This window comes from Chaetodon auriga, chromosome 3 (genome assembly GCF_051107435.1).
Source record: "Chaetodon auriga isolate fChaAug3 chromosome 3, fChaAug3.hap1, whole genome shotgun sequence".
NCBI lineage: Eukaryota > Metazoa > Chordata > Actinopteri > Chaetodontiformes > Chaetodontidae > Chaetodon > Chaetodon auriga.
This window is the reverse complement of record NC_135076.1, coordinates 13,604,187-13,631,246: the sequence shown is the minus strand read 5'-3', so window position 1 is coordinate 13,631,246 and position 27,060 is coordinate 13,604,187. Positions and strand designations below refer to the sequence as shown.

At 41.9% G+C, this 27,060-nt stretch overlaps 1 protein-coding gene across 4 annotated transcripts in view; it reads left to right on the top strand.

Moving 5' to 3' along the window:
• The first annotated feature begins 8 nt into the window (after positions 1–8).
• The window catches only part of abca7 (ATP-binding cassette, sub-family A (ABC1), member 7), a 28,712-nt gene continuing 1,660 nt past the window's right edge, over positions 9–27,060 (top strand). Inside the window, exons 1-49 of one of the 4 annotated variants that reach the window (XM_076725065.1) lie at positions 9–86; positions 1,633–1,731; positions 1,862–1,955; positions 2,672–2,813; positions 3,952–4,076; positions 5,405–5,523; positions 5,845–6,042; positions 6,189–6,281; positions 6,663–6,900; positions 7,236–7,375; positions 7,980–8,096; positions 8,198–8,395; positions 8,720–8,925; positions 9,281–9,457; positions 9,765–9,987; positions 10,175–10,396; positions 10,602–10,806; positions 11,420–11,533; positions 12,173–12,344; positions 12,695–12,826; positions 12,969–13,108; positions 13,252–13,389; positions 13,705–13,946; positions 14,181–14,238; positions 14,425–14,627; positions 16,187–16,316; positions 16,437–16,460; positions 16,619–16,764; positions 16,987–17,111; positions 17,297–17,404; positions 17,871–18,063; positions 18,234–18,328; positions 18,820–18,852; positions 19,005–19,110; positions 19,199–19,273; positions 19,504–19,673; positions 19,881–20,058; positions 20,286–20,401; positions 20,834–20,978; positions 21,605–21,728; positions 22,020–22,149; positions 22,461–22,587; positions 22,913–22,975; positions 23,230–23,336; positions 24,128–24,269; positions 24,436–24,570; positions 25,104–25,207; positions 25,351–25,443; positions 26,598–26,847. In XM_076725065.1, the coding sequence (XP_076581180.1) occupies positions 1,666–1,731; positions 1,862–1,955; positions 2,672–2,813; positions 3,952–4,076; positions 5,405–5,523; positions 5,845–6,042; positions 6,189–6,281; positions 6,663–6,900; positions 7,236–7,375; positions 7,980–8,096; positions 8,198–8,395; positions 8,720–8,925; positions 9,281–9,457; positions 9,765–9,987; positions 10,175–10,396; positions 10,602–10,806; positions 11,420–11,533; positions 12,173–12,344; positions 12,695–12,826; positions 12,969–13,108; positions 13,252–13,389; positions 13,705–13,946; positions 14,181–14,238; positions 14,425–14,627; positions 16,187–16,316; positions 16,437–16,460; positions 16,619–16,764; positions 16,987–17,111; positions 17,297–17,404; positions 17,871–18,063; positions 18,234–18,328; positions 18,820–18,852; positions 19,005–19,110; positions 19,199–19,273; positions 19,504–19,673; positions 19,881–20,058; positions 20,286–20,401; positions 20,834–20,978; positions 21,605–21,728; positions 22,020–22,149; positions 22,461–22,587; positions 22,913–22,975; positions 23,230–23,336; positions 24,128–24,269; positions 24,436–24,570; positions 25,104–25,207; positions 25,351–25,443; positions 26,598–26,847 (6,681 nt within the window). In that variant the 5' untranslated portion in view covers positions 9–86; positions 1,633–1,665. Of the gene's footprint in view, positions 87–1,632; positions 1,732–1,861; positions 1,956–2,671; positions 2,829–3,951; positions 4,077–5,404; positions 5,524–5,844; positions 6,043–6,188; positions 6,282–6,662; positions 6,901–7,235; positions 7,376–7,979; positions 8,097–8,197; positions 8,396–8,719; positions 8,926–9,280; positions 9,458–9,764; positions 9,988–10,174; positions 10,397–10,601; positions 10,807–11,419; positions 11,534–12,172; positions 12,345–12,694; positions 12,827–12,968; positions 13,109–13,251; positions 13,390–13,704; positions 13,947–14,180; positions 14,239–14,424; positions 14,628–16,186; positions 16,317–16,436; positions 16,461–16,618; positions 16,765–16,986; positions 17,112–17,296; positions 17,405–17,870; positions 18,064–18,233; positions 18,329–18,819; positions 18,853–19,004; positions 19,111–19,198; positions 19,274–19,503; positions 19,674–19,880; positions 20,059–20,285; positions 20,402–20,833; positions 20,979–21,604; positions 21,729–22,019; positions 22,150–22,460; positions 22,588–22,912; positions 22,976–23,229; positions 23,337–24,127; positions 24,270–24,435; positions 24,571–25,103; positions 25,208–25,350; positions 25,444–26,597; positions 26,848–27,060 lie in introns of those variants that run through there. The other 3 variants (XM_076725075.1, XM_076725083.1, XM_076725091.1) reach the window with 3 other exon arrangements.

Here is a 27,060-nt window from a genome sequence, read left to right as displayed (position 1 = left end):
GGGGAAATGCAGTGTCAGTGACAAGCTACCGGCCGTTCATGTGTCCGATACGCTGAAAAGGATTTTATCACCTATATTACAGAAAGGTAATTATTAACAACAGATGAACAAGTCTTGGGAGCTCATTACGTTGTAGGTGTTAGTTTGGAAAAGGTATTTTTTAACCGCTAACAGCATCTCGTAACATGCTAGGAAGAGGAAGCTACGGTACATCCGAGTGTAAGTTAAGGTTAGCTTAGAGTTCTCCACCTTTCCCCCTTAACTGTTAGCTACTTCAGTATTTTCTTTATGGGACCTACCAGTTATGCACGAGTCAAACTGTGGAGAAGACGATTGCAATGGCTCATAATAGCATTTAAATTCTATTTTTACCTCACATTTTGTCGTCGTAAGCTGCGTCCCATATGAAATGCTTAAATGCCTTTACATGGTTCCAACTCTGCTAAATAAATTGTATTATTTTATTTTAGTGCGTAGTTACCGTTAGTTTTTACTCCCCGTTTCATTTCCTTCGTTCATTTTAAATGATGTAATGGGATATTTTAAGATGTACCATTGCATTAGCTTGTCACCTTAACTGACAGATATATTACTTTCCGGACTTGTGTTTTCCTGTATGCGTCCACTATACCTGGTCAAAATAGAAAACAAGTCCTTACATCTTATAATATATTCATCATTATATAATTTAAAGTGAGCTATCGTAAGATGTATCATTCCATTTGCTTGCTACGTTAACTGACAGGTATATTACACTCCGGTAAGGACTTGTGTTTTCCAGCTGTATGCGTCCATTATATCTGGTCAAAATAGAAAACCAAAAGGTTGAAGCGGTTACCAGACTACCATCCTATGAATATACTGACATCTGCAAAGCCTTGACATGTAAACTGATGAATGAAAAAGTAGTTTCAGCTTTAACCACTGCTTTTTAACCTCGCACAAATCATGAGCCAGACCTTCAGGTAATCTGCACAGCGCAAACATGAGGAAGAGACTATGCTGTGGAGGCATTCACAGAGCAAAAGCAAGTGTTTGAGGTCTCAGCATGAAACAGGTAAGCTGTTAGGATCAGGAGGATTTCAGGATAAAGCAGGGGATTGACTGTCTTTAGCAGATCACAGCAGGCACACAAGACAACCTTCCCTCACAATATAAATACAAAGAGATTGTTAGATGTTTTTTTAACTTCCGTCAGCACATTTCTGTCTAAGGGGAGACCATGAAATAGAAGTTAAAATCAAATATGTTTACTGCCGAGGATTGAACTGAACTACCCTCAGCCACAGTTGTGTCCTCTGCCGGGGAAAGGTCAGGAACCGTTTCTCACTGCAGTCCTCAGTAATCATAGCTTATTCACAGTCTGCATCTGAGGTCAAATCACCATATTTTAAATAACAGCACACAAAACATCAGTGATATTTTTTTTTTAAACTTTTACATTCTTTAAATGTAGATGAAATAATAAATTGATAAGTGGCTCTTTGTGAGAGGCAGGAAGCAGCGAGACAGGGAGAAATGATGAAATGTGATTAATACCCCCCAGCTGTAAGTAAAGTGGGGACAGAGCAGCCACATGGCGTCCATCCTCCAACAAACTGTTGTTTTCTCATCACATTTTGTGTTTTCCAGCTTTGCATCATGGCCAGGTAGCTGTTGGGAGTGATGGGGTTTTTCAGGCAGCTCGCCCTCCTGCTGTGGAAGAACATCACATACCGCAGGAGGAACAAGGTGGCCAACTTTTCACGTAGTGCAATAGTTCAATCTGCAAGGAAAAACATGATATGAGACGCAGCTTGGACATTAAATGGGCAAATGATTTGACGCACCGTAACGGCTCCCATGTTCTCCTTTTATGCAGATCCAACTGATCATCGAGCTCCTCTGGCCGCTCTTCCTCTTCCTCATCCTCATCTCTGTTCGTCATTCACACCCTCCTTACAAACAGAGCCAATGTGAGTGATGTTATGTAATGTGTGTGTTTTCAGACACGCTTACGAGGTCTGAAAAATGGCTTTGTGCCAACCAGCTAAAGAGGATCAGCTCACTGAGAGTGATCCTTGTGCCACACGCACATTTGTTTTCCTAACCTGCTGTGTTCTTAACCTCCTTTGAGAAGCATTTCATTAGCATAAGGTACATAGCATGACATGATAGTATAATAAAACACAACATAACTATAAGACACAACACCCAAGGCTAGCTGCATTGTATGTGCTATATAAAGTTACATCACGGTAGCTTTATCTTGTACTCTAAGTCAGGGAGTGGACACTGCACATACAGCACATTTTACTTTGTGAACATTAAAACTTTGCAAACTGTTCATGTTTTCTGTTCATGTTTTTTCTGATGCATTTCTTACATGAGAACATGCTTCTTCTTTCCTGCTTTTGACTTCTTTAGGCCAGTCTTGCATGTAAAGGCAGCTCACGTCAGGTTGAAGATAAGAAATATATTAATATGGATAAATGTAATTTTATGTCAGTTGTACAAAAAACCTATTTTGATTAGATAACAGCTACTTGGTTAAGCTACGATTATTGTTCAGTCTGCTGTCTGCTGATTTTATTTCAGGTCACTACGACAGTAATTTCATTGTTTCAGGCCTCGGGCTAATCTCCTGTTACTCAACTGTTTGTGTTTTGTTTTTCCTTTTCTTCGCATGTAGGTCACTTTCCAAACAAAGCCTTGCCATCAGCAGGCACCTTGCCCTGGATTCAGGGCATTGTCTGCAACATCAACAACCCCTGCTTCCACAGCCCGACTCCAGGGGAGACAGTGGGCCAAGTTGGCAACTTTGACAACTCCATGTAGGTAGACTGGAGGTAAAAGCTGGGCAGCTGTCTGGAGTGATGGAACTTACCAGAGAATCTTTACCTTAACAACCCCAATTCCAAAAACGTTGGGACACTGTAAAACGTAACTAAAAACAGAATGCAGTCATTAATATAATAAAATGTAACATCCTTTATACAGTCATGTGTTCACAAAGTAGTGAACCTCGCTCCATCCTCGCTTGTGAATGACTGAGCCTTTCCAGGATGCCCCTTTCATACCCAAACATGATACTATCACCTGTTACCAATCAACCTGTTTACCTGTGGAATGTTCCAAACAGGTGTTTCTGGAGCATTCCTCTTTTGTTGCCCTCGTCCCAACTTGTTTGAAACATGATGCTGCATCAAATTCAAAATAAAAACAAAAATCAATGAAGCTGATGAGGTCAAATATTAAACATGTTGCCTTTGTACTATTTTGAATTGAATGTACTTCAGAAAGGATTAACAAATGATCACATTCTGTTTTAATTTATGTTTTATACGGCATCCCAACTGTTTTAGAATCAGAGTTGTAAAATTCATGTTTTTGATTCAAATTTCAGTCTGATGTAATGGACTTTGAATTCTGTTTATTGGATCAAAAAGCTGTAGAACAGGCTCCAATGCTGCGACATACATTTTACAGTAGATTTTTAATAAGAGGTGCAGATGCAATTAAAAGACCAGTGTGTTGGATTTAGGGGATCTGTTGGCAGAAATGGAATGTATTATTCATTATTATGTTTTCATTTGCGTATAACCCCAATCAATTGGGGTTGAGTGTGTTCCCCAAGGACACATGTTGACAGAAGGAGTTAGGGATCAAACCAGCAACCCTGTGATGAGTGGATGGCCTGATCTTATGTCAGAGTTACATGTTGTTTGGTGATGTAGTTGATATCAGAGACTGTTAAAAAGCCATATCTGCTGTGAATCAGAGCAACCAGTTTCCTGCAAGAAACAACAAAACTGACATTTCATCATGTAGCACTTCATCGAACACAGTCAGTAGTGTCTGTGGACAGGAGCTGTTCACTGGTGAAGTAACAGGTCTGTCACACCATAGTAAAATGTAACCTAACTGCGTGTGTTTATCCCAAAGACTCCTCTTGTTGTTGTTCTCCTGCAGAATGTCTCGTCTCTTCATCGACGCCCAGACTGTTCTGTCCTACAGTGGAAACCGGGGATTGTCAGGCTTTCAGGACCTGATGGAGAGTGTCCGTAGGCTGGGGGAGAGACCTGGAGCCTGGCCAAGTACCACAGCTTATTTGATTCTGCTCTAGCTGAAGAGATACTCAAACAGTCTGACACAGTGACACTTTAACACACTGGTGCTTACTTTCTCCAGGCACCTTCAGCAGACAAACAATTGTTAGAGTTTCTCATTGTGAACCTCTGGGTGGGCATTACCAACCAGAAAGTTAATTTCATTTCATTGTCTGCCAGTAATGACTGAGTTGAGGTTACTTCCAAGAATCGGAATGAATTATGTATATGGAGAAACCCAAACCCAAGACTAACCCTTGGCTTTTGTCAGTGAAGTTTTAGTGCAGTTCAAACAAAGTCATCCTGTGGTAAAATACAGGAAGGCAAGATGATCTCAGTGTTTGAATCAGTGGAGACAACAAACATAACTCTACAAATGTCATGGCACTGATGACATAACTCATACAGCCTTCTTTCTTTATTAAACAAAAAAACAAACGTCCATTCAAAGAAAGACATGTCATGACAGCAGGATTACGTCTCTGTAAACCATGAAATACAATAAAAGCATTGAATTCATTAAGAATTTCTTTTTTTGAGACAGCACTGTTCCCAGACTTATCTGAGAGCTTACAGTAGCAGCCTGTAGCTGATCTGTATGAATGGCTTTAAACAGGTATCAAGTGTCCAGCTCAATGTGGCTATTTACTGCTGTTATGAAAGCAGCGTGGTGGGACTGTTTTGCATCTCCTTGCTCTGGAGATTAGATTACACGATTACTCCAGACAAACAATGAGATGAATGAAAGCAGGTCTTCAATAAGGTTTTTCATGGAACATGGTCCCACGTAAATGGCTTTACAGACACCTGCTAAATCCTAAAATCCTTACCCACTGATCCTGTGAAGAACGTATTACAAGGAAGTTATTGTAACTCCAGAAATGAGGTTTTATCAGTGGTACAGCTTTTCAGGAGGCAGAAATGAATTTCAATGGTTTCTTTAAACTTCACAGGGCCGAGCAAAAAGATGTGTTTTTAACTATTCTGATGTCCATTGGAAATCCCCAAAGACATGTGAGGAGGAAATATATATATAAAGCCTAGGACTATATAAGGAAAAAATACTGTACTCTTTGTAAAGTGACCCAGCCCATCAAATCAAATGATGGTTGGCTACCTGCTTAAAGGTGACCTGAGGAGTCTGTGACCTCGAGTAGCACTGTGGAGAAGCTTTGCTATGAGTGGGTAACAGGTTTGTTTGTGTTATGCATGTGGATGAGGACACAGTGGTTGTTCTACTGTGGGTTTTTATTTGTAATAAAGTGTGTTGTTTTTGTTGCACTGGGCAGAACTTGACGTTTGTGTTTCCTCTGTAGATCTACCGATCGAAGAATACCTGAGAGCCAATGAAACATTCTCCACCTTCCTCCTGACCAATGGCAGCCTGTCGCCCGTGACTGTGGACCAGCTGCTGAAGGCTCGTCTCAATTTTCAGGTGAGGTGCTGGTTGTAAATCCTTGGATAACAAGCATTTAATTTATAGAATAAAGATCCACAGGAGCCCTCTGCATTTGGCTTTTGTTAAACAGGAAGAAAGATGCCAATAAAGTATGACTATGAACTGTTGAACTTATTGGCTGGGTTAAATAGAAGTTAAAAAAAAGTATGAGGTAAATGATGAGGCTAAAATAGATAAATAGCACAGAGAAGGTTCTATCTGTGACAATTACAGGTACGAACCAAGTTTATGTATTTGTATTTGTCTCATAGCCAAACGTTAAAAGTAAAAGTGGGGCATCTACTTTGTCTCATGCAGGTTTCTTTGGCTGGAGCTCAGATGCAGCTGAAGGACTTGGTGTGTAATTCGAGCATGTTGGGACAGTTTCTGACGGTGGATGGGGGAGAGGACGCCATGAACGATCTTCAGACGCAGCTGTGTGACGTGCCAGCCGACATCCTGCAGGAGGCTGAACGCCTTTTCCTCTCTCAGCTCGACCTGACCAAGTTTGTCACGGTAGGAATCAGTGAAGAGTAAAACCAACCTTTAGCAAATCCATTTTTTATACAAAATACAGTTTTCTGTGACACTGAGTTGCCTGTGTGTCTGATGAGCTACAGTAAGCACCGTCAGTAAAGCTGTCTGTCCGTGCTTCCTGTCAGAGAGACCGTCTGATGGCCGACGCAGGAAACCTCAGGGTCATCAGTCAGGCTGTCACCTCAGTTTCCCGGGAGCTGGCTGTCCTCATTGATGATGTAAGAGCACACCTGATTTTTCATGTCCATCTGTGTCTGGATGTTATTCAAATGACAGTCTGTAGATGGACTGAATCTTTTGGAGGCGTTGTACGTTTGCATTTGTTATGAGTTAGTCAACCGATCAGACCGTCATTGAGTAGATTGTTACTTTGTAGCAGCTTGTGCTTTTTATGGGATGTAATCAAATTTGCAGTCTATAGTGACTGTAAGCAGAACTTTAAGATGATGTTGCTTTTACATATTTCATTTCTTTCTGCTTGTTTTTTTGTTGCTGTTCTATTTTTTTGACCAAGTTTTCTCACAGGAATCAAAAAATGTCATTTTTTCCCCATGTTTCTTTTCTCATCCTTTCGTTCTTACTTCTCTGTCCTCCTTCAGTTCTCATCTCTCTCCAGCTTTGCAGAGATGAGTGCAGCTCTTCGTCTTCTGTCTCCAGAGAATCGCTCGGCGTTGCCCAGGGAGAGTTTTCGTGCTTTTTCAAGGATCATGTGCGGTCACCCTGAGGTTGGCGGTGAGCGGATCCCATCACTCAACTGGTATGAAGACAATGACATCAAGTCCTTCTTAGGAAAAAATGGCACTGAAGACATAGACCTGGACCGTGACAACAACACCAGTAAGAGGCTTTGCACGTCCTTGTTAGAGTGCAGTTTGTTTGTTCTCATCAATTATGGATGGATATGACTGGAAAAGTGGAGTGTACTGGTATTTTAAAGATGAGTGAATGGCTTTCCTGAGTAGCAATTGCTTTATAACTCTGAAGCCTCGCAAGTGCTTCTCTTTTCAGTTGATTTGCAAAGTGCAAATGATCATAAATATATAGAAAAACAGTTCTGTCAGATATCTGGTCTGATACTTTTGTGATCTCTAAGATGAATAACCAAAATCTGTGAGTGTTCTCTGTGTGCTGTTTGTCACATTTAACATGTGTCCAACATTTCCTCCATGCAGCTCCATTCTGCAAAAGTTTAATACAAGGTCTGGAGTCCAACCCTCTGTCTCGCATTGTGTGGCGAGGAATGAAACCTCTGTTAATTGGAAAGCTGCTGTATACACCAGACACTCCTGCAGTGCGACGAGTCATGAAAGAGGTACAAGAGTCAAACCTCAGAGAGTCTGTCATGTTGTTTGACATGATCAGACAAGGAAATGTCCTTTTTTGGACAGCATGGACCAGTTATCATCAAGACTGATCACCAGCTTTTAGAGAATGATCATAAGAATATAGCTGATGTCTATTTGTCTGTTATCACCAACCGAGTCCTCTGGTTGTTGGCTGAAAAATTTAATATGTTTATATATTGAGAGGAACTAATAAAGTGGAAGACGTGTTTGTCTCATTTTTTGTAATCAAAACATGCCTCATTAATCCATCTAAAGCATTTCTTGCTGAAACCAGTAACTTTCACAAGTTACAGACAAGCGTGTTAGTTTGTGATCCATCAGGCTTCACGGGTATAAAGTGGATTGTTAGTACACACTTTAGAGTTTGTGTGTCTTATACAGGAACATGACAGACTTTTCAAAAAACAAAATATCCGGCAGTGTCCTCAGACCTGGATCCAGCTGTTGAAAATATTGATGATTTTTTTGATTAGGAAATTAGTTCTGCTGTTAAACGTGTTGAAAGGCAACAATAAGCATTAAAAGTAAAATACATCCATCTAAACTAACTACAAGTTGTGTCTGCTGAAGGTGAACAAGACTTTCGAGGGCCTGCAGATCCTCCAGGAGCTGAATGAAGCCTGGATGGAGGTGGGACCACGGATCAAGAATTACATGGAGAGCAGTGTGGAGGTTCAGCTGCTGCAGGTCTGACTCACCAGCTGCTACTGTATGTGTATGTGTATGTGTTATGACACATTTTGAGCCAAAAATCCTTTGTTCATATCCTGTGTGTGTCTGTGTGACAGGATTTGTTGAGGCGGCCCGAGGTGGCAGTGCTAGTCAACCTGCGTCTGGAGAACACATCCTGGACAGCCTCACGGATCGCACGTTTCCTGTCCACACCCTCGCCAGACGCCCCGAGGAAACCTGGAGCACCGCCTACCTGGCTGGATGTCTACAACAACCTCAGCCACACCATCACCACTCTCGCTCAAGTCACTGAGGTTCTCTTCTTGTTTTCTCTTCACGCTGCTCTCCAGACATGTCAGATATTCCAGCCTCCGACTGAGAACAAGAACAGAAGGAATCACGTTTGATGGAATTTTGAGAAGGAAATTTATCTTCAAATTACACTAAATGTTAAAGAACCAGAGGAGGGTGGATTATGTTTAATGTAATTTCAGATGTTAAACAGCGCTTCTAATAAATCACAGTATAGGCAAATAACATAGTTTGTAATGTAACCACAGTGTAATGTATACTGTAAATTAACTTCACCTTCTCTTCCTGTTATGTATCATTCATATCCTTTCCTGTTGTCCCTTCAGTGTTTCTCCCTGAACAAGCTGGAGGGGTTGGACACCGAGGGTCAGATGATTGACAGGGCTTTGGAGCTGCTGGAGGACAGGCAGTTTTGGGCCGGTGTGGTTTTCCTGCTGCCCAACTCCTCCTCCCCTGACCTGCCACCCCACGTCACCTACAAAATCCGAATGGACATTGATGATGTGACCCGAACCAACAAGATCAAGGACAGGTACTGAGGGAGCACCAGAACATCTTGTTTTTATCCTGCCGTTCCTGCCGTGTGTGTGTATATACACACATATTAAACTTCAATGTTTCCCTGAAACATATAGTTCAGTTGTTTATTTGTCACAAAGCACTTGTTCCTCTCACGTCAACTACCACCAAAAATAGAATCAAATTTAATTCATTATTATGTTTTCTATTATGACTGGAGGGATTATGTGCTCCTCTTTGTGTTAACTGTATATGAAAATAATCTATCCTAAAATGTATGAAATTCCATGAACTACTTCTTAAAAATCAGTGACTTTCTCTGGCACTCGGAATTCAAAAAACAAAAACGCTTTGGTGTTTTTCCTCAGGTTTTGGGATCCTGGTCCAGCAGCTGACCCATTTAATGACATGCACTACATTTGGGGCGGCTTTGTGTACGTCCAAGACCTGGTGGAGAGAGCTGTGAACCACATCCTGACTGGAGTTCAACAAACAACTGGCATCTACATCCAGCAGATGCCCTACCCTTGCTATGTGGATGATGTGTGAGTTTTATGTTGTTTAAAATTGATGTTTTTCCAGTTCCACATGTTCATAATGGGAACAGACTGGTGCAGCCATGATATGCCACTGGCTGTCTCTGAGCAGCTTGTCTGGAGCAGCTGGTGGTTCACTGCCTTGCTCAAGGACACCTTCATGGTAACTGTTAAAGGGAGTTGAAGTATTTACATTTTTTAAAATGTCCCATATTCTGAATAACATCAGCCTTCTGTTTTAGGCTATTACAACATTATTTTGCATTAATATATCAATACATCAATATTCATTTCTTTTTTTATTTCTTTCAAACAGTTTCCTTCGAGTGCTGAACCGCTCTCTGCCACTCTTCATGACGTTGGCCTGGATCTACTCGGTGGCCATGATCATCAAAGGCGTGGTGTACGAGAAGGAGGCCAGGCTGAAGGAAACCATGAGGATCATGGGACTGGGAACAGGAACGCTGTGGCTCAGCTGGTTCATCAGCAGCGTGGTTCCTTTCCTGGTCTCTGCTGGACTCCTTATTGCTCTGCTCAAGGCAAGATGACCACTCATTCTGTACAAAACATATGAAAGAATAAATACACTGAAATACACAAAGGCAAGCTCGTAAATGGAAATATTGATATTGTGTAGTGAGATTTCTAGAAGTAGTGAGAGGACAGATGTGGACTCTCCTACAGTCACAGTTTAACCTCTCCACTTTTCCTTCGTCTTATTTCCAGTGGGGGGACATCCTACCATACAGCAACCCAACTGTTGTATTTTTCTTCTTGACGGCATTTGCCACCGCCACCATCATGCAGTGTTTCCTCATCAGCACCTTCTTCTCCAAAGCCAACCTTGCTGCTGCATGTGGGGGGCTTATATACTTTGGCCTCTACCTGCCGTACGTACTGTGTGTGGCCTGGAGAGACCGCCTCAACACCACCCACCGAGTCCTCGCCGTGAGTAAATCAGTTATGGTTTCTTTCCCCAGTTCCATTGGCACAGTTCGAGAAAGAGACTCCTGACTGTATAAAAAAGAATGACTAAACATCAGCAGCAAGAATAAATGTAGAGATCGAATGAGAAAATGTGCCATTAAATGAAACATATTTAATTTTGTGTCTTTGTGCCAACATCAAAAATAGTTTGTTCCTCTTTCCTCAGAGTTTCCTTTCCCCAGTGGCCTTTGGCTTCGGCTGTGAGTATTTCTCTCAGTATGAAGAGCAAGGCGTGGGCATCCAGTGGTACAACCTCCACTCCAGCCCTGTGGAAGGAGACTCATACAACTTCTCTACCTCTATACTCATGCTTTATGTGGACGCCTTCATCTACGCCATCGCAGCCTGGTACATCGAAGCAGTGTTTCCTGGTATGATAATTGCAACTTTGTCTTCGCTATGAATATTGAAAGTACAGTGTGTAAGTTAGGAGGCTGGTGTTAATGGCTGCTGTGAATGCAGGACGACCACAGTGTCTCGTCTCTGACTCCGTCTTTATGCAAACTGCAAATATTTGGTCTGACAATTTGGTCAGACTTGAGTTTAGTTTTCACAGGTAGGACCAGAGCTTCTTTTACCTACCAAGGTAAAAAAGCAATTTTTACCTTGTTAAAAAGTAATTAATACTCAGTCATATACTTTCTTTTTTAAATAGTTTGCTGAGTGTCCATTTTTAGTAATGTTCTGAGGAAGATTTTGCCTTGTAAAGGAATATTTTGTTTTTTTGTTGTCATTTTGGCCAGCATAAATGTTTGTTAACATCACATTGTACTCACCATTTTAGTGAAGTAGAGCTTTACTGGAAACAGCTTAACAGAGGAATGTAGCATGGCCAATTTAACACTGGCTAAACTGGTTCTTTCATCAAAAATGCAAAAGCTTCTTGTGCTGGATTTGGACACAGTTATAAGGTTTTATCATCACTGAATGTGTGTGTGTGTGTGTGTGTGTGTGTGTGTGTGTGTGTGTGTGTGTTTATACCAGGTGAATATGGGATCCCCAGGCCCTGGACCTTCATCTTCCAGATAAACTACTGGGGTGGAGTTCCTCTGGAGGCAGGCATGCCAATCCCCCCCGCACCCACAGACCAGGATGAAGGTAAAAGACTCTGGAAGCTGCTGGATATCTGCCACTGTTTCTCTTCTGACTTACACTTTTTTCTATCACAGTCACCTCAAGGTACAATCATAGCTACAATTGTCTTTATTTATTTACAAGCAATCGTCAGTTTGTAAATAGAGGTCGTATCACTGACAAGTAGCTTGTTTATTGGACAGAGTTTTAAGTAGTCTGTCATTCTGCCCGGTTACAGACGTTGGCGGCCGTCTGCAGTCTTCTCCACAGGTCTTAATGCCAGTTATAAGACCATACAGGTAGTTTTGTATGTTTAAACCAATTAACTACAAATCAAGTTAAGGAGCTGAGACAATAAAACCATTATCTACAAGGTTTAAAAACAAGGAGACTGAAGCTGAGTACTGAGGAGCTGTGACTGACTTTTGCATCCCATAATCTCTGTGCTTTTGGAGTTGCGTCCTGTAATGAAGTTGGTGGAATCATGTTCTCAGCATTTAAAAACATATTGTGACTGTTCTGCTCTATTCTGCTCACATACTAAACATTTGTCATCGATTATACATCACTCTGAGAGCCGAATTAGCTCTCGGTTTTTAGCCATTTTAACTGCCCAACATGCATTGTCCCTTCTACATATATAGAATGTGTTTTTGTCATCAGATCACATTGAACCAGAACCTACTCACCTGACCCTGGGTGTGAACATCAGAAACCTGGTGAAAATCTACAAGAAGGGAGCCAAACTGGCCGTCAATCACCTCAACCTGAAGTTCTACGAGGGGCAGATCACCTCCTTCCTTGGCCACAATGGAGCCGGCAAAACCACCACCATGTGAGGAGCAGACCTGACGAGAGGCAGAAAATCAGCATTGATGTCTTCTTTCATTTTATGTGCAAGGGCAGTTTAGAGTTTGATTTTTTCAAGGATTTGATGCAGAATGAACCAGTTTCTTTGAGTAACACTTCAGAGGATCGAGCCAAAGAGCCCGCAATCTTTTTGTGTTTGAGCAATGTTAGACTGATTATGACTAAGGATTATGATTACAAGTAAAGATAACATAGTTCCTTAGCCAGCACCAACATACAGAGGTCACTGGAAAAGTCTGTAAAAGATATGAGATCAGGATCTAATTTAAAATGGAAGGTGTCCTTGAACAAAATGTTTCTTCTACTGTTTGTCAGATCTGTCCTGACTGGCCTGTTCCCACCCACCTCGGGCACTGTGTACATCAAAGGGATGGACATCCGCCATGACATGAACATCATCCGGAGGACTCTGGGAGTTTGTCCACAACACAATGTCCTGTTTGACATGTAAGACTTGTCTGCGGTGTTCTGTCACGAAGGACTGGTAACAAGCTGTCGGCCCAGCTTTCACCAGAAAATACCCAGATGTTATTTAAGGAGTAGATTTTTTCTTATTTTCCCTCTGTGTCTATCTCTCGCCCTCTCTCAGACTAACGGTGGAGGAGCATGTGTGGTTTTATGGGTGTCTGAAGGGTTTGTCTGAAGCAGAGGTGAAAGCTGAGCTGGACACTCTGCTGGAAGATGTCGGCCTGCTGCACAAACGACATGAACAGACCAAAAACCTCTCTGGTAAACTTCTTTATAGAACCATGACCTGACTATCACTTTCATCAGTTTGTAGAGTATACAGTATTTTCTTTTTCTGTCCACTTTGTCTTGGAAAATCCAGATTTCTCTGTTCCAAAATGAAAACCCTCCTCTGTCTCTGTCAGGTGGCATGCAGAGGAAGCTGTCTGTGGCAATAGCGTTTGTTGGAGGCTCTAAGGTGGTTGTCCTGGATGAACCTACAGCTGGGGTTGATCCTTACTCCCGCAGAGGGATCTGGGATCTGCTGCTCAAATACCGCAAAGGTGCAGTACAAAGAGTGCTGTGGAGCTGTTATGCTTAAAGGTCCAAAATGATACTGCTGTAAATGACAAGGCATGTCCGCGTGACCTACCAGACCAGCAGTGCTGTTTTGGAATGATAACTGTTCTGAACTAGAAAATGTTCAGAACATGGTATGTAGTTTCTCCAATATGCCAGTTGTGATCTAGAGACTGGAAGGGCAAAATCCCAGTTAAACCTGAAACAAATCTCAAAATGATCAAGCAAAATACAAGACCTGCATGAGAAGCAAAAGACATATGAGATCCATATGAGTCTGTGCTGTCTGTGTCCATCAGACAGGACCATAATCCTGTCCACCCACTACATGGACGAGGCGGAGCTGCTCGGTGACCGAATCGCCATCATCTCCCAGGGGAAGCTGTGCTGTTGTGGCTCACCGCTCTTCCTTAAATCCCGCCTTGGATCTGGCTACTACCTCACTGTGGTGAAGCGGGAGGGACTGGAAACCAGCACTCCCAGCAGTACCAGTATCTGCACCAGTACCAGCAACAGCACGAACAAGCTGCCTCCCCTAAAGGTCTATTTTTTTCTGAACTTAAATTATCCAGGAAACACACATGTGTATGCTTGTTATTTTTCAGCAGTGTTTGGCACATTGACGCTGTCACATGCACCGTAATTTAAAAGAGGTGTTAAAGTAATTTAGAAGAGGTGTTAACAGGAGTGAAACGAAGACAAAGAGCTTTTAAGAGCAAAAAAACTTGATGTGAAACGAAAATTCGTCGTAAATGTTGTCATCTTTGTGTTTCAGGACAGTGAGTCGTCCATGAGTGAAGACACTGGTCTGGGAAGTGAAGAGAGCAGCTCATGTGAGTGTTTAACAGCTGGATGGTCTCTGAATAAGCGTTGGTTAGAGTCGGTTCAATGTTAGTGTGTTTGGTGTGATTTCTACATCTTTCAGTTTTGTGTTGATCATTAGATAAGAACCATAAAACACTCAGACTAAGGTCACACTCACCACATGATCTCTGTCCTTATCATCACCTTCATGGCAGACCTGGCGGCGTTGCTCTCCCTCGCACAACACCACATCCCGGGTGCGAGGCTGGTGGAGGAGTCAGGGCGCGAGGCGGTGGTCAACCTGCCACAAACAGCTTCCAAGGATAGCAGCCTGAGCATCTTCCTGTCTGAACTGGATCAGAGGCTGCCCGAGCTGGGCATCAGCAGTTACGGCCTGTCAGACAGCACACTGGAGGAGGTGAGACGTTTACATTGTTTTTGATTGAAAAATAGTCACTTGATTCACTTCCCGACAACTTCAAATCACTCATGGAAGCACACACTGTCCAATAAACCAAAAAAAATTAAATTACTACAAACCCAATCATTCTTCTGCTGTGACTATGCATGTATGCAGGTCCACAGCCAGCTAAACACACACACACACACGCACACTAAACCACAGTCTATAAAGGCTGGAGACAGCAGCTGGTCATGGCTGAATGCTCTTTCTTTTAATGTACACAAAAGTGAAATAATTTGTGTATCTGCCTCATGATTCCAGCCCATGCCTAACCCGGGTCAGTAGTTTTTCCGTAATCCTTCTGATAAACAAACCAAGGTACCGGACAGAAAACAAATTCTCCTTGGTGGAGGTAATTAATTGAGTAATAGGGAAAATAGATTGACACACATTTACTCTGGACGTCAATTTGATTACAATGTCCCTAATGGCAGGAGAAAACAAAACGTCATCAATGAAAGATCAACAATTAAGTACTTGTAGGAAGTCCAACACAGTATTCAATGTAGTAAACATGCATACAGAGCTCACAGTTTGTATCTTGCATTAGCAACACATTAGCCTCAGACAGCTCGAGGATAGCTTGGTTCACACGAACACTAAAAATTACAAATCATCAAACAGCTATAATAATAGAGTATCTGCAGATCGTGCTACAACAAGGGTATTTGGGGAGTAGATTAAAGATGCTTGTCAGTATTTTGGTCAGACATCAGAAAAAATGGTGGCCAGCAGTGGTTGCTATGAGCAACAGAGTGTTCAACTGAAACCAACTGCTGCTGTCAGCTGCTTCCAACTTTAACATCACGCAATGAGGCAGCCTGCCTGGACCTGAAACACTTTCCCACTGACCTTACCTGATTTCATGTATGTTGAGAGAGAGTGTATGTGTGTGTGTGTGTGTGTGTGTGTGTGTGTGTGTGTGTGTGTGTGAGTGACAGAATCACCTTTAGTGGGGCTTTAGCCATCCCACCAGTGTGACTTACAGGAGCTCAGCCAGGTGCTGTCAGGAGGGCTGGGTATTTGTGGAGCAGCCATGGTCTTAACGGATTTAATGTTACCATCAGATTAGCCCTGATAGCAGACTTGTGGAGCCTGATACGTTTGCTCAGTATGAGTAAAGTCAATCACTCTCTGCTGTTCTGATCTCCATGTGAAGCTGTTGGATGCCTTTTTACTGCCACCTGCTGTCTACAGCTTCAGCTGTCAGTTCTTCAATGAAAAACTGAAAATCTGTCTCAGCTTAAACATGGATAAGTTGAAATTAATGCCTTGTGTTGAAGTTAATGTTACATTAGGTGAAAGTTTTCATTAAAAGTCCCTCCATCTCGGGCTACAGCAGAGGAGAGAGTATCATATGTCCATTGAGACCTTGTGGATTTTTTTGTCAAAAATAAAGTTCTCCACCAACAGGAAGTGAGTTCTTTTCACAGTGGATACTCCCTCAAGAGCACCGTGTTATGTTTGTTAGGAGGAGGTTAATCTTCTATCGAGACCGTTCTGTTGTTTTCCAGATTTTTTTGCGAGTGGCAGAGGAAACCGGCGTGGATGCTGAACCAGAGCAGCAGGCTGAATCGCCACACAGGCAGCAGCCGTCAGCTGGGCACAGGACAGAGAGACAACATGCTGAAGAACCAGAGACAGGTATGCACACTTACACAGGCAGACTCATAGTGTTGTTTAAATACCACACAGTGTCTCTATGTACAGTTAGTGTGCTCTTCTGTCTCCAACTGTGACTGTTTGTTTCCATAATGCTGCCAGGAAGGAAAAGGCTTCGTAAGCAAGGTACTTTCAGATCAATGCTTACTGAAAATCAACCTTTGGTTTGGGGAAAAAAAAAAAAAAAAAGTGTTCGGTGGTGGACAGCACCGCAGCAGTATAAGCATTTATCACTCAATATATCAGTGGAAGCTCTCACCCTGTGTTTTTTTTCCTGCTCGCAGAACCTCAGGAGACAGACCTGCTCAGTGGAGATGGCCGAGGTTGGATCCCCATGACTGGCTGGTGGCTGACCTGGCAGCAGCTGAGGGCTCTCTTCATTAAACGCTGGCTTTATGCCCGAAGGAGCCGCAGGGGCTTCTTCGCTCAGGTGATGACAAACAGCTGCAGCAGCTGATTCAAAGTCCATCCATTGTCATAGGGTTCAGGGTCTCCGTAATGAAAGCACTGTCCTTTCTCCATCAGTTCATTGATAGCTGCTCTGTTGGCTAAAAAATAGTCGATTTCTTATTTTATGGTCTTTCCACCGTGAATATTAATCTCTTTGTAGTTGGTCTTGAGGTTTCCAGCTGAAGGTTAATTTGTGCTTCAGATTGTCCTGCCTGCTGTGTTCGTGCTGGTAGCTCTGCTCTTTAGCCTCATCGTGCCTCCGTTCGGGAAGTATCCCGCGCTGCAGCTGCAGCCATGGATGTATGGAGAACAGTACACCTTCTTCAGGTAGGCCGGCACCCAAGTATTCATTATCACTTTAGTCAGGACAGAAAACATTTTAATGAATTTCTTCTGTAGTCAATTAGTTTGGTTTACTTGGTCACTAGTAAAGGTTTGATTCTGTGAAACAGCGTTTTGCATTTTTATTCCTATTTAAGTGAGTGTCCTCACCTCTGGTTTAATATTTACAGTAACGATGCACCTGGGAACCCAGCCATGGAGAACCTGCTGGAAGCTCTCCTGGACCCACCAGGTTTTGGTACCAAGTGCATGGAGAAAGAGCAAGAAGACAACAGCACGTAAGTCATCCCCTGTAAATAAAGTAGTTTATCTCAGCAGCATCAGAAAAAACAGGAAAAGAAAGCAGCAGTGATGAAGGTAGTGGGACACAAAGCTCTGTGACATCAGGATCTTAAACGTCGTGCACTGAAAGACATATAGACAAATTTACTATAAATCATTCATCATACTTTCCTTACATAGGGATTACTATTTTGGATAAAAGTAAGAATTATGCACCTGTGATCTTCACAAAGTGTAGTTCAGTAAACTATGACCTCTGCTGGCGTTTCGTAGAAAATTGCAGCATCAGTTGTGAGATTTCTCTCCACAAACACAAATTCCTTCATCTGAGTAAATCTGTATTCATTTAAAGTTTTGTAGTAGTTTTAATGCACAGTGCTTTTGATCCCAGACACTCAGGCAGTATTTAAGCACCTAAACCACAAACCTTTACTCCATGTTCATTCCCTGCTCTCCCTGCAGGAGTCCTCAGTGTGAAAGGGAGCGGGGTGGTCTCTTCATGCGGCCGCAGGTCTCCTACTCCACCTGGCAGATGTTCAGCAGAGGCAACTGGAGCAAGGACAGACCCTCACCTGATTGTCAGTGTAGCACAGAGGACGTCCGCCGGATGCTCCCCGACTGCCCAGAGGGTGCCGGTGGACTGCCGCCTCCACAGGTCAGGACTTATTATTATGACTTATTGCAGAATGTCGAATGGTCTGAATGACACATACAAAGACCAAAGTAGATCCTTTGTAACGATTTTAATTAAATGTTTGCTTGTTCATGATATTATAGGGTGAAATGTCGTGTAGCTCGTGTCTGTATCTGGCTGTTATCTTTCAGATGAAGAGGCTGACTGGAGACATCCTCCAAAATCTGACAAGTTATAACCTCTCTGATTACCTGGTGAAAACCTACTCTCAGATCTTGAAGAAAAGGTAGTTCATCAGACAAAATGCAATTCCATGCATTACTATTTGGTATTCCATTTAATTTTGTTACTTTTATTTACTAGTTTAGGTTTTTGGTGTTGATGTAGATAACTGAGAGTAGATGTAAGCGTCTAAAATACAGTACTATTGCTTTCTCTTCCTGTGGTGTTGAGAAATTGATCCAATTATATTTATATTTATTTCCTAATGAGCAAAACGCCTCAGAATAATTAGGAATGCTTTTATTTCTTTATCAATGCCTTTCATTTGATCACAAAAGTCATGTATTGATTTACGTTTACAAACCATATGACTTTCAACCTTATTGTTAGTTTGTTATTGTGTACTTTTAGGGAGTGACATGAAATATCTTTGCTCACAAAAGCATCATCATGTGATACTCAGATTGTCCCTGAAACTAATCTGATGCTTTGAGATGTAAAAATGGAAATGTATTAATATATTCATTCACTCTTTTCCCTTTGTGTCCTTAAAAGTCTAAAAACCAAGAAGTGGGTGAATGAATTCAGGTAAGCTGCTGATACAAAACATCATTTTAAAAGCAAAATATCTGCACTCCTTATAGAATTTGCAGTTTTAGTCTTGTGTACTCGTGTAAAAAGAAGCTGTTATACACTGTAAATTGAAAAGAATTATTCAAAGTTTCATTTCTGTGTTGCAGATACGGAGGCTTCTCCCTTGGGGGCAGCAGCACTCAGACTTTAGCTCAGGTCCACCCTGTCCAAGAATCAGTCATGGCCATCAGGACCCGTTATCGAGTTCCAAAGGTATAAATGAGGTCTTAGTCACATTCAACTGAAACTGCTGTGTGCTGAATGTTCTTAATGTTTTCTGATGTTCTTTGACTCACCGCAGAACAGCTCACTGGATCATCTGCTGAACAGACTGCCGGGGTTTCTAGGAGGACTGTACAGTCAAAACAATGTCAAGGTAAATGTGTGTCTGTTTATCTGTCTTCCATCCTCATTTTGTCTATATGAAAAAATCTTCCATGAAACACTTAAACTCATTTAAGACACATATAACAAGTGATGTGTTTTGTGTGTCTGGCTGTATTTAGCTGTTTTCTATATCTTTGCTTTTGTTTTTGTGTTCAGACATTTTCCAGTTGGCTACAATTGAGTTTTATAGTGAAAAATGTTTGTCTTTGCTGTACTCAGGTGTGGTACAACAACAAAGGATGGCATACCATGGTGTCATTTGTCAATGTGATGAACAACGGTCTGCTGAGAGCAAGTCTGCCACCAGGCCCAGAGAGGAGGAGACACGGCATCACTGCCTACAACCACCCACTCAACCTCACCAAGGAAAAACTCACTGAAATGGCCATGTTAGTTCTCTGCTGTGCAGTTGTTAGATTTGAGTGCTTGTAATGTTACCATCTTCTGTCTCAAGAGGTAAATTGAGCCTAGTCAGGACAACTTATTAACTGAATATCAGAAGTAAAGAAGGAGGACAAAGAGTGAGTTGTGAAATCCAAAGGTCCACAGTGTATTTTTTGTGTATGTTAATATGTTTTCCCTGCTTCCTCTTTCAGGGTCACCACATCAGTAGATGTTCTGGTTTCCATCTGCGTGATCTTTGCCATGTCCTTTGTGCCGGCCAGCTTTGTCCTTTTTCTGATTGAGGAGCGAGTAAGCAAAGCCAAACACCTTCAGTTTGTCAGCGGGGTCAAACCGATTGTCTACTGGCTGGCTAACTTCACCTGGGACATGGTGAGTCCTCAAGAGAAAGGACAAGAGACATTTTCTTTACTCTATCAGCCACTAGTCCCACACTGCTTATACTGGAAGGTTTTCACAATGTGACAACAGTCTAAAAGTGTACAAAATATCTGCTCACTCTGCAAATATGTTGAGTAATTTCTGCTCACATTTGAACTGTGTGAGAGCAGTTCAGTCAGACATCTGCATTAATGGAGGTTTGTGTTGTCATCTTTCAGTTGAACTACACCGTCCCGGCCACCATCGTGGTGCTGATTTTCATCGCTTTCCAGCAGCAGTCGTATGTCTCAGAGACCAACCTGCCAGCTCTCGTCCTGCTGCTCCTGCTCTATGGGTACGTTCAGACAGACTCCACTGACTTCTGTCCATGCTGTTACGCTTCATGTGTCATCATATCTGACTAGACTGAATGGTCAGGGTGACTCATTCCCAACACTTTTAATTTGATCTGCATGTCTAAATATTTTAATAATTCTTACTGTCATGCTGCACTGAGTTGAGATCAATTTAATGTGCTGTGTGCTCCTCTGTACTGCGTGCAAAGGCAAACACATTTGCAATTGTAATCTCTGCAGAATGACCTTGGGATGGAAGTAACTAAAATGTTTAAACTGCTTCCCTATTACTTCAATTTACTGCTATCTCACACAATTTTCTCTTCGTTTCTCTGTAAGCAAGGTCTCTATCGTCCCAGTCAAATCGTGGTCTGTGTCCTAAGTAAGGTTGTCTGTCTTTACTAATTGAATAACCCAATCATTCTTATTAGGTGGTCCATCACTCCTTTGATGTACCCAGCATCCTTTGTGTTCACCGTCCCCAGCACAGCCTATGTCATTCTTACCTCCATCAACCTCTTCATTGGAATCAATGGCAGCATCGCCACCTTCGTCCTGGAGCTGTTTGTTGACGAGGTACAAACATCACCAGTGTGCGCAAGCAGGAGAAAGAAATCTTCATTTATTGGCTCCATGAGAATAATAAGGCTGAAGACCCATATATGTATATATAAATATTAAACTATGAAGCAGCTAAAAAAAAAATGTCCAATGGAAGCGAGAAGAATGAAAGCCAGATGTCGATTGCTAAACTATTCTGTGCAATGTGACCAAAAATCATTTTATTTTGTGCTCGTTATGGATTTCACAGAATAGCCAACTAGTTGACTAGTCGACGTCCAAATGCTTGACTGCAGTCAACGGAGTGGAAACAGCAGACATAGATTTGTTTGAACAGTCATTTTCTATGTTATGCCATGTAAAATAAACAGAATTTAAGATATTTAGGGAAGGAAATACTCCAGCTACCCCTGCAAGAAAGCAGTCTCGTTGTTACTGCAATGAAACAGTTGCTGCTGCTCAGACAAGCTTGCTGGGAGTTTAGTCCAATCAGATCACAGCTCATCTGTACAGCCTCTCAGAGCACAGAACTAGTTGACAAGTTGACTACTTTTGGTTCAAATTCAAGTTAAAAATGCAATGTCATGAATGCCCTTGTGCTCATTTGACTTTTTTTTCTTTGTTTTACTTCTGTTTTCCAGCATCTGAATGAAGTGAACAGGATCCTAAAAAAGGTGTTTCTCATCTTCCCTCACTTCTGCCTGGGACGAGGACTCATTGACATGGCCAAAAACCAGGCCATGGCAGACGCCTTCCAGAGACTGGGTAGCTATATATCCTCCTCTCAATAGATATCCACCATCCAAATGTCTGTTCAGTATTTCAAAGCTTAAAATGATTTTGCCCAAGGAAACCCTAAATTTCTCTGCTTTTGATGCATTGTTGAGGTCATTGCGCACTGCAGTTTGAATATATAATATCCAGTAAATTTGATATTGTGTTGTTAGAGCTTCATTTTATACACGCTTCAACATTTGTTAGATTGCAGCAAACGCACAGGACTGAAGATCTACTAAGACATATGTACTATAAAGCATGTTGTCCTTCCTCCTCTAGGCACAAAACCAACCCTGGACCCACTGCGGTGGGACTTTGTAGGGAAGAACCTGTTTGCAATGGCCGCTGAGGGCGTTGTCTTCTTCATCTTCACCATACTGCTGCAGTACAAGTTCTTTATTCGCTTCAGGTATGTAAGGTAAAACGACACAAAAATGGGTGGAAGACCCTCTCTGCTTCTCCTGTTTCTCATCCCAACACTTCTCTACCATATATCAGACAATGGTAGATAGTTAGTGGGATGTAAATATTTTCATAAAATGCAGACAGAGCTTTTTGGGTCAGACCGAGCTGCATCATCTGTACAAGATGAAGATAAACAAATGTGTGAAAACAATTAATGTCCTCTGTGTAGAAACGAGACAGATTGCATTCAGAGTTTCACTGCTCCACAGGAATAAAATGAAATGTTACAAGGTGATCTTGTGTCCTTCTGTTCAGGCCTTGGTGGGTCAAGCCTGAGATGCCTCCTCTTGATCCAGAGGATGAGGACGTGGCCAGGGAAAGAGAGAGGGTCAGAAATGGCAAAGCCCAATCAGACATCCTCACCATGATTGACCTTAGCAAGGTACAACCGGCACGCAAGCCGAAATACCTCTTTAAGGGTTTTGTGGCTGAATGGCTGCAGGTTTCTGCGTTCAGTTGACATAAAGAGTTCTGCTTGTAAGAGCTAAGTTTGTGTATTTATGTTAGAATTTCTGAAATGTCTGAAAACCAGTGAATAAATTTGCAGCATCTTCTTGCACCTGTACATTCAGTGTGTTCAGTCACGGTGATGAGCGCAGTCCTTGCTAAAGCTGTCCTTCTGATCCTACACTGACAGACTTCTTGGTCTGACTGCATCATTGTGAATTCCTGGTTAATTGTACAACAAAGGAGTTTTTGTTCTGCAGGTTTATAAATCGGGCAGGAAGCCAGCGGTGGATCGTCTCTGCCTCGGGATTCCTCGTGGCGAGGTGAGAGACATACACACCAAAAACAACACTTGTTACATCATAGTGCAATAAAACACACACGCTGTCTGACTTTTGTTCTTAGCAGCACTGTGTTTGTCAGCCGTACATACTATCACCACTGTAGATACAGTCATCATCAGAAACCATTTCTAATGCTGTTTATGACTCACTGAATGGTCCCAGGTGCTGACTACAGCTGCTGCATGTGTAGAGATATATGTGTAACATTTTGTTGTGTCCTCTGTGTGTTTCAGTGTTTTGGCCTGCTGGGGGTGAACGGAGCAGGGAAGACCTCTACCTTTCGCATGCTGACTGGAGACACAGCCGTCACCTACGGAGAGGCTTTCCTTAATCAACACAGGTACAAACCACCTCTGCCACACAGATATTCAACTTTTATAATGGCATTTTCTTCTTTGTGACCTCATTAAACAATTAAAAAAAACTTTTTGTGTACAGTATTTAGTAATTTGTCAATTGAATATCATCAAAACTGCTAAACTTTGAACTAAGCTACAAAAGCAGTAGATGTAGTCACAACTGCATGAGTAGTAGAAGTAGTAGTTGTAGCAGAATTGTAGAAATGAGTAGTAGAGATAGTGCCAGTTATATAGGTAGTATTGGCAACAGTAGTAGAAGTACAAGTAATTGTAGTAGTAATAGTTGCAGATATGTTGTAGCAGTAGTAGAAATCGCATTAGCATTAGCAGTAGTTTAATAACAGCAGTACTATTAGTGGGTACAGAATTTGAAGAAATTGCAGTAATGACAATAGTTGTAGTCTTTTAGTCAGAACAGTAGTAGGAGATGTAGTAGTAGTAGCAGCAGCAGCAGTCGTCATACTGGTGGTAATAGTAGAATCATCAGAAGTCCTAGCAGTGTCAGTAGTTGTTGAAGCACTCGTAATAGACCGCCATTGCAGGTGTACCTTGTATAATCATTTTGGTACTAAAGTAGTAGCACCATTAAAAACATAGTAACATCAGCAGTAGAAGTAAGGTTAGCAATGGTACAGTAGTAGTACAAGTACGATAACTAAAGTAGTAGTAGCCCAGCAGTCATACTGTCAGTAGTGCTAATAGAAATAGCAACAGTGGTTGCAGCAGTATTAGCACTGGTAGTTGAGTGAAACCGTGTTCTTCTGGTTCTCAGTGTGCTGACAGAAATGGAGCGAGTCCACCAGCTGATGGGTTACTGTCCACAGTTTGACGCCATCAGCGACCTGCTGACGGGTCGGGAACATCTAGAGATGTACGCCCGCCTGCGGGGAGTGCCAGAGGAGTCTGTCGCCAAGGTAACATAAAGGAGCAGTTCTCCTCAAAACTGAAATTAAGTTATAAGTTGTGGCGCCCGAATTTTCTCAGACTAGGTGTCAAACTGGTCTGCAGTGACAGGTGTAGGTGTATTTATCGGCACTGTGCAGGATTATATGGTAATGTACCTTATCTGCTGTCCTGTAGGTGGCACAGTGGGGGGTGAAGAAGCTGGGACTGACCCAGTACGCTGAGCGAGAGGCTGGAGGCTACAGTGGAGGCAACAAGAGAAAACTCTCCACCGCCGTCTCCCTCATCGGGGCTCCGCCTGTTATATTCCTGGTGAGAATCCAACTGATTCACCAAGAGCTGGAGAGCAGCTGAGGATGAGCCTTTTAGAATATCACCTGTTGAATGAACACAGGGAAAATGCTTCTCAATTTACATTTCTATCTGAATGAATAAGATTTCAAACATTAAAAGCACATGCATATCTCCACATGAAGCACATAACAACCCTTGCATCAAAAACATACGGGCACAATAAAGAAAACTTGAAAATTTGACAGGATCTCCCATTCTCAAAATGTACATACAGGCTCCTATAAAGCTTATTTTTCCCAGATGATGTGGTTAGTAAGTAGCTTGATTTGTGGTGCTGCTACAGTAATATCTGTGTTAGCTCTGACCTCAAGCATGTTGTAAGGTTACTGAAGGATATGAGTGTGTTTTGACTCAACGCTTATTGTGAAGGAATTTTCCTTTTTTTCTCATTTTCATTTTTCAGTGTCATATTACCTTTTAGGCCTAAAGGAGGAAAATTCTTTCACAGTTACTTGTTTCCTTGATCCTTTGATTTCTTTCATTCTTTCTAGGATGAGCCCACCACCGGCATGGACCCAAAAGCTAAAAGGTTTCTATGGAACTGCATCCTCAGTGTCATCAAAGAGGGAAGAGCTGTAGTTCTCACCTCCCACAGGTAGGAGGAGTTGTACACTAAATTATTCTGATACATACTCTGAAGACACAGGCAGAGCCACAGCATCCTGTCAGCTCACAGTTTCCTTACAGTGCACACACAGTGTATATGTTAATAGGTTTATCTTGTGTCTGTGTGGTTAGTATGGAGGAATGTGAGGCTCTCTGCACCAGAATGGCCATCATGGTCAACGGCAGATTTCAGTGTCTTGGATCTGTGCAACACCTGAAGAACAGGTAAACACACTCAACTGTCTAAATTGGTTTTAAATATCCTGTCTCACCTCAACATTACAAGTTAAATTCCACACATAGTTTATCACTCAATGAATGAATGTTGGAGATTTGTGCCCACAGTATTTAACTTCAGCCCTCCTCAGTCATATCAGTTTCTAAATGACCGCTGAACTTTTGAAAGGCATTGAAACCAAAGCGTGCTTCCTCATTCAATAATTTCATTGTTCCTATGGAGGTGAAGAGATCTGTGAAGGACCCTCTGTGTGCTGATAGTTCTGGGGAGTTTTGCTGTCACAGTGAAGCAGCTCACTGAGTCACTTAACGAGGTTTACAGTCATGAGACAAATGAAAACAGTGATCAGGGTCTGAAAAGTTCTAAATTAGGAAAATCACCAAAGGGAGAATTCAAGGAAGTGTGCACTGTAATCTCCACAGAGTTTACACATCAAGTCGTCATTAATGCCATTGAAAATATATTAATTAATACACGGAATTACTGCTCATCTAGACCTCCACTTCAAAATTCAACAGTCTCTCTAGTAGTGCTCATGATTTTTGTGTCATCAAATAGTATTAAATGGTAAAGATATAAGATTATTTTGGGTTTGGTAATATGACAATATATACTATAAGACAGTTTAGATTTTTCCTTTTCCTACTGTTCATACCATCACTTTGAAAAGGAGCATTTGAATGATTTATTTTCTAGGAAATTATTATACATGTGCATTGATATCACAATATATTGAGTATCCCAATGAAGTATTTTTCCCACATGCCCATACTCCAATAACATGCTGAGACCTTCTAATTTTTTGGTGAAATGGCTCAGTGTTCAGTTTTTTTAATAAAACAGAGTCTGCACTGCAGTATGAATGTAATACTGAACTGATCCTTGAGGAGAAACTCATCTTGGAAGCATGTGGAAATAATCTGTCTTGCAAAGAGAATTTAAGCTGTAGCTGTGAGAATCCCATACTAAACTGGTTACATAGCTGCACACAGTAGACTGTATGTGTTATTCTACAGTCCATAGAAAACATGTAGGACAACCCATCTAAGGAACAACACACATCATGAGGTGCAGTGGCTGTATAACAGTACACACGGTTCAAGGTCTTCACTATTGTTTCTTTCCGTCCTTCATCTTGCAGGTTTGGCGATGGTTACACCATCATCCTCCGTGTGGTGGACAATAGATCTAACCCAGACTCGTGCCCCATCAGCACCTACATGAAGAACTCTTTTCCCAGCATCGAGCTGAAGGAGCGCCACCAAAACGTGCTGCAGTTCCAGCTGTCCTCACATGCCTGCTGCCTGGCTCGTGTCTTCGATGTGCTTGCCAACAACTATGAAGAGCTGGGCATCACTGACTTCTCTGTTTCACAGACCACCCTGGACCAGGTGAGGACGATGATGCAATAGGGATGAAGACATTCAAATCCATGTAAATAAAACTAAACAGAGCTGTGCATCACAAATATCCTCCAATAAGTTATAATAATAATTATTATGAAGAGTAGTGGTGATAGTATTAGTAGCAGTAGTAATATTATGCTGTAATGAGGGGATAGCAAAGAAAGCTTGTATCAACATCTCCATGCTTCTACTACATAC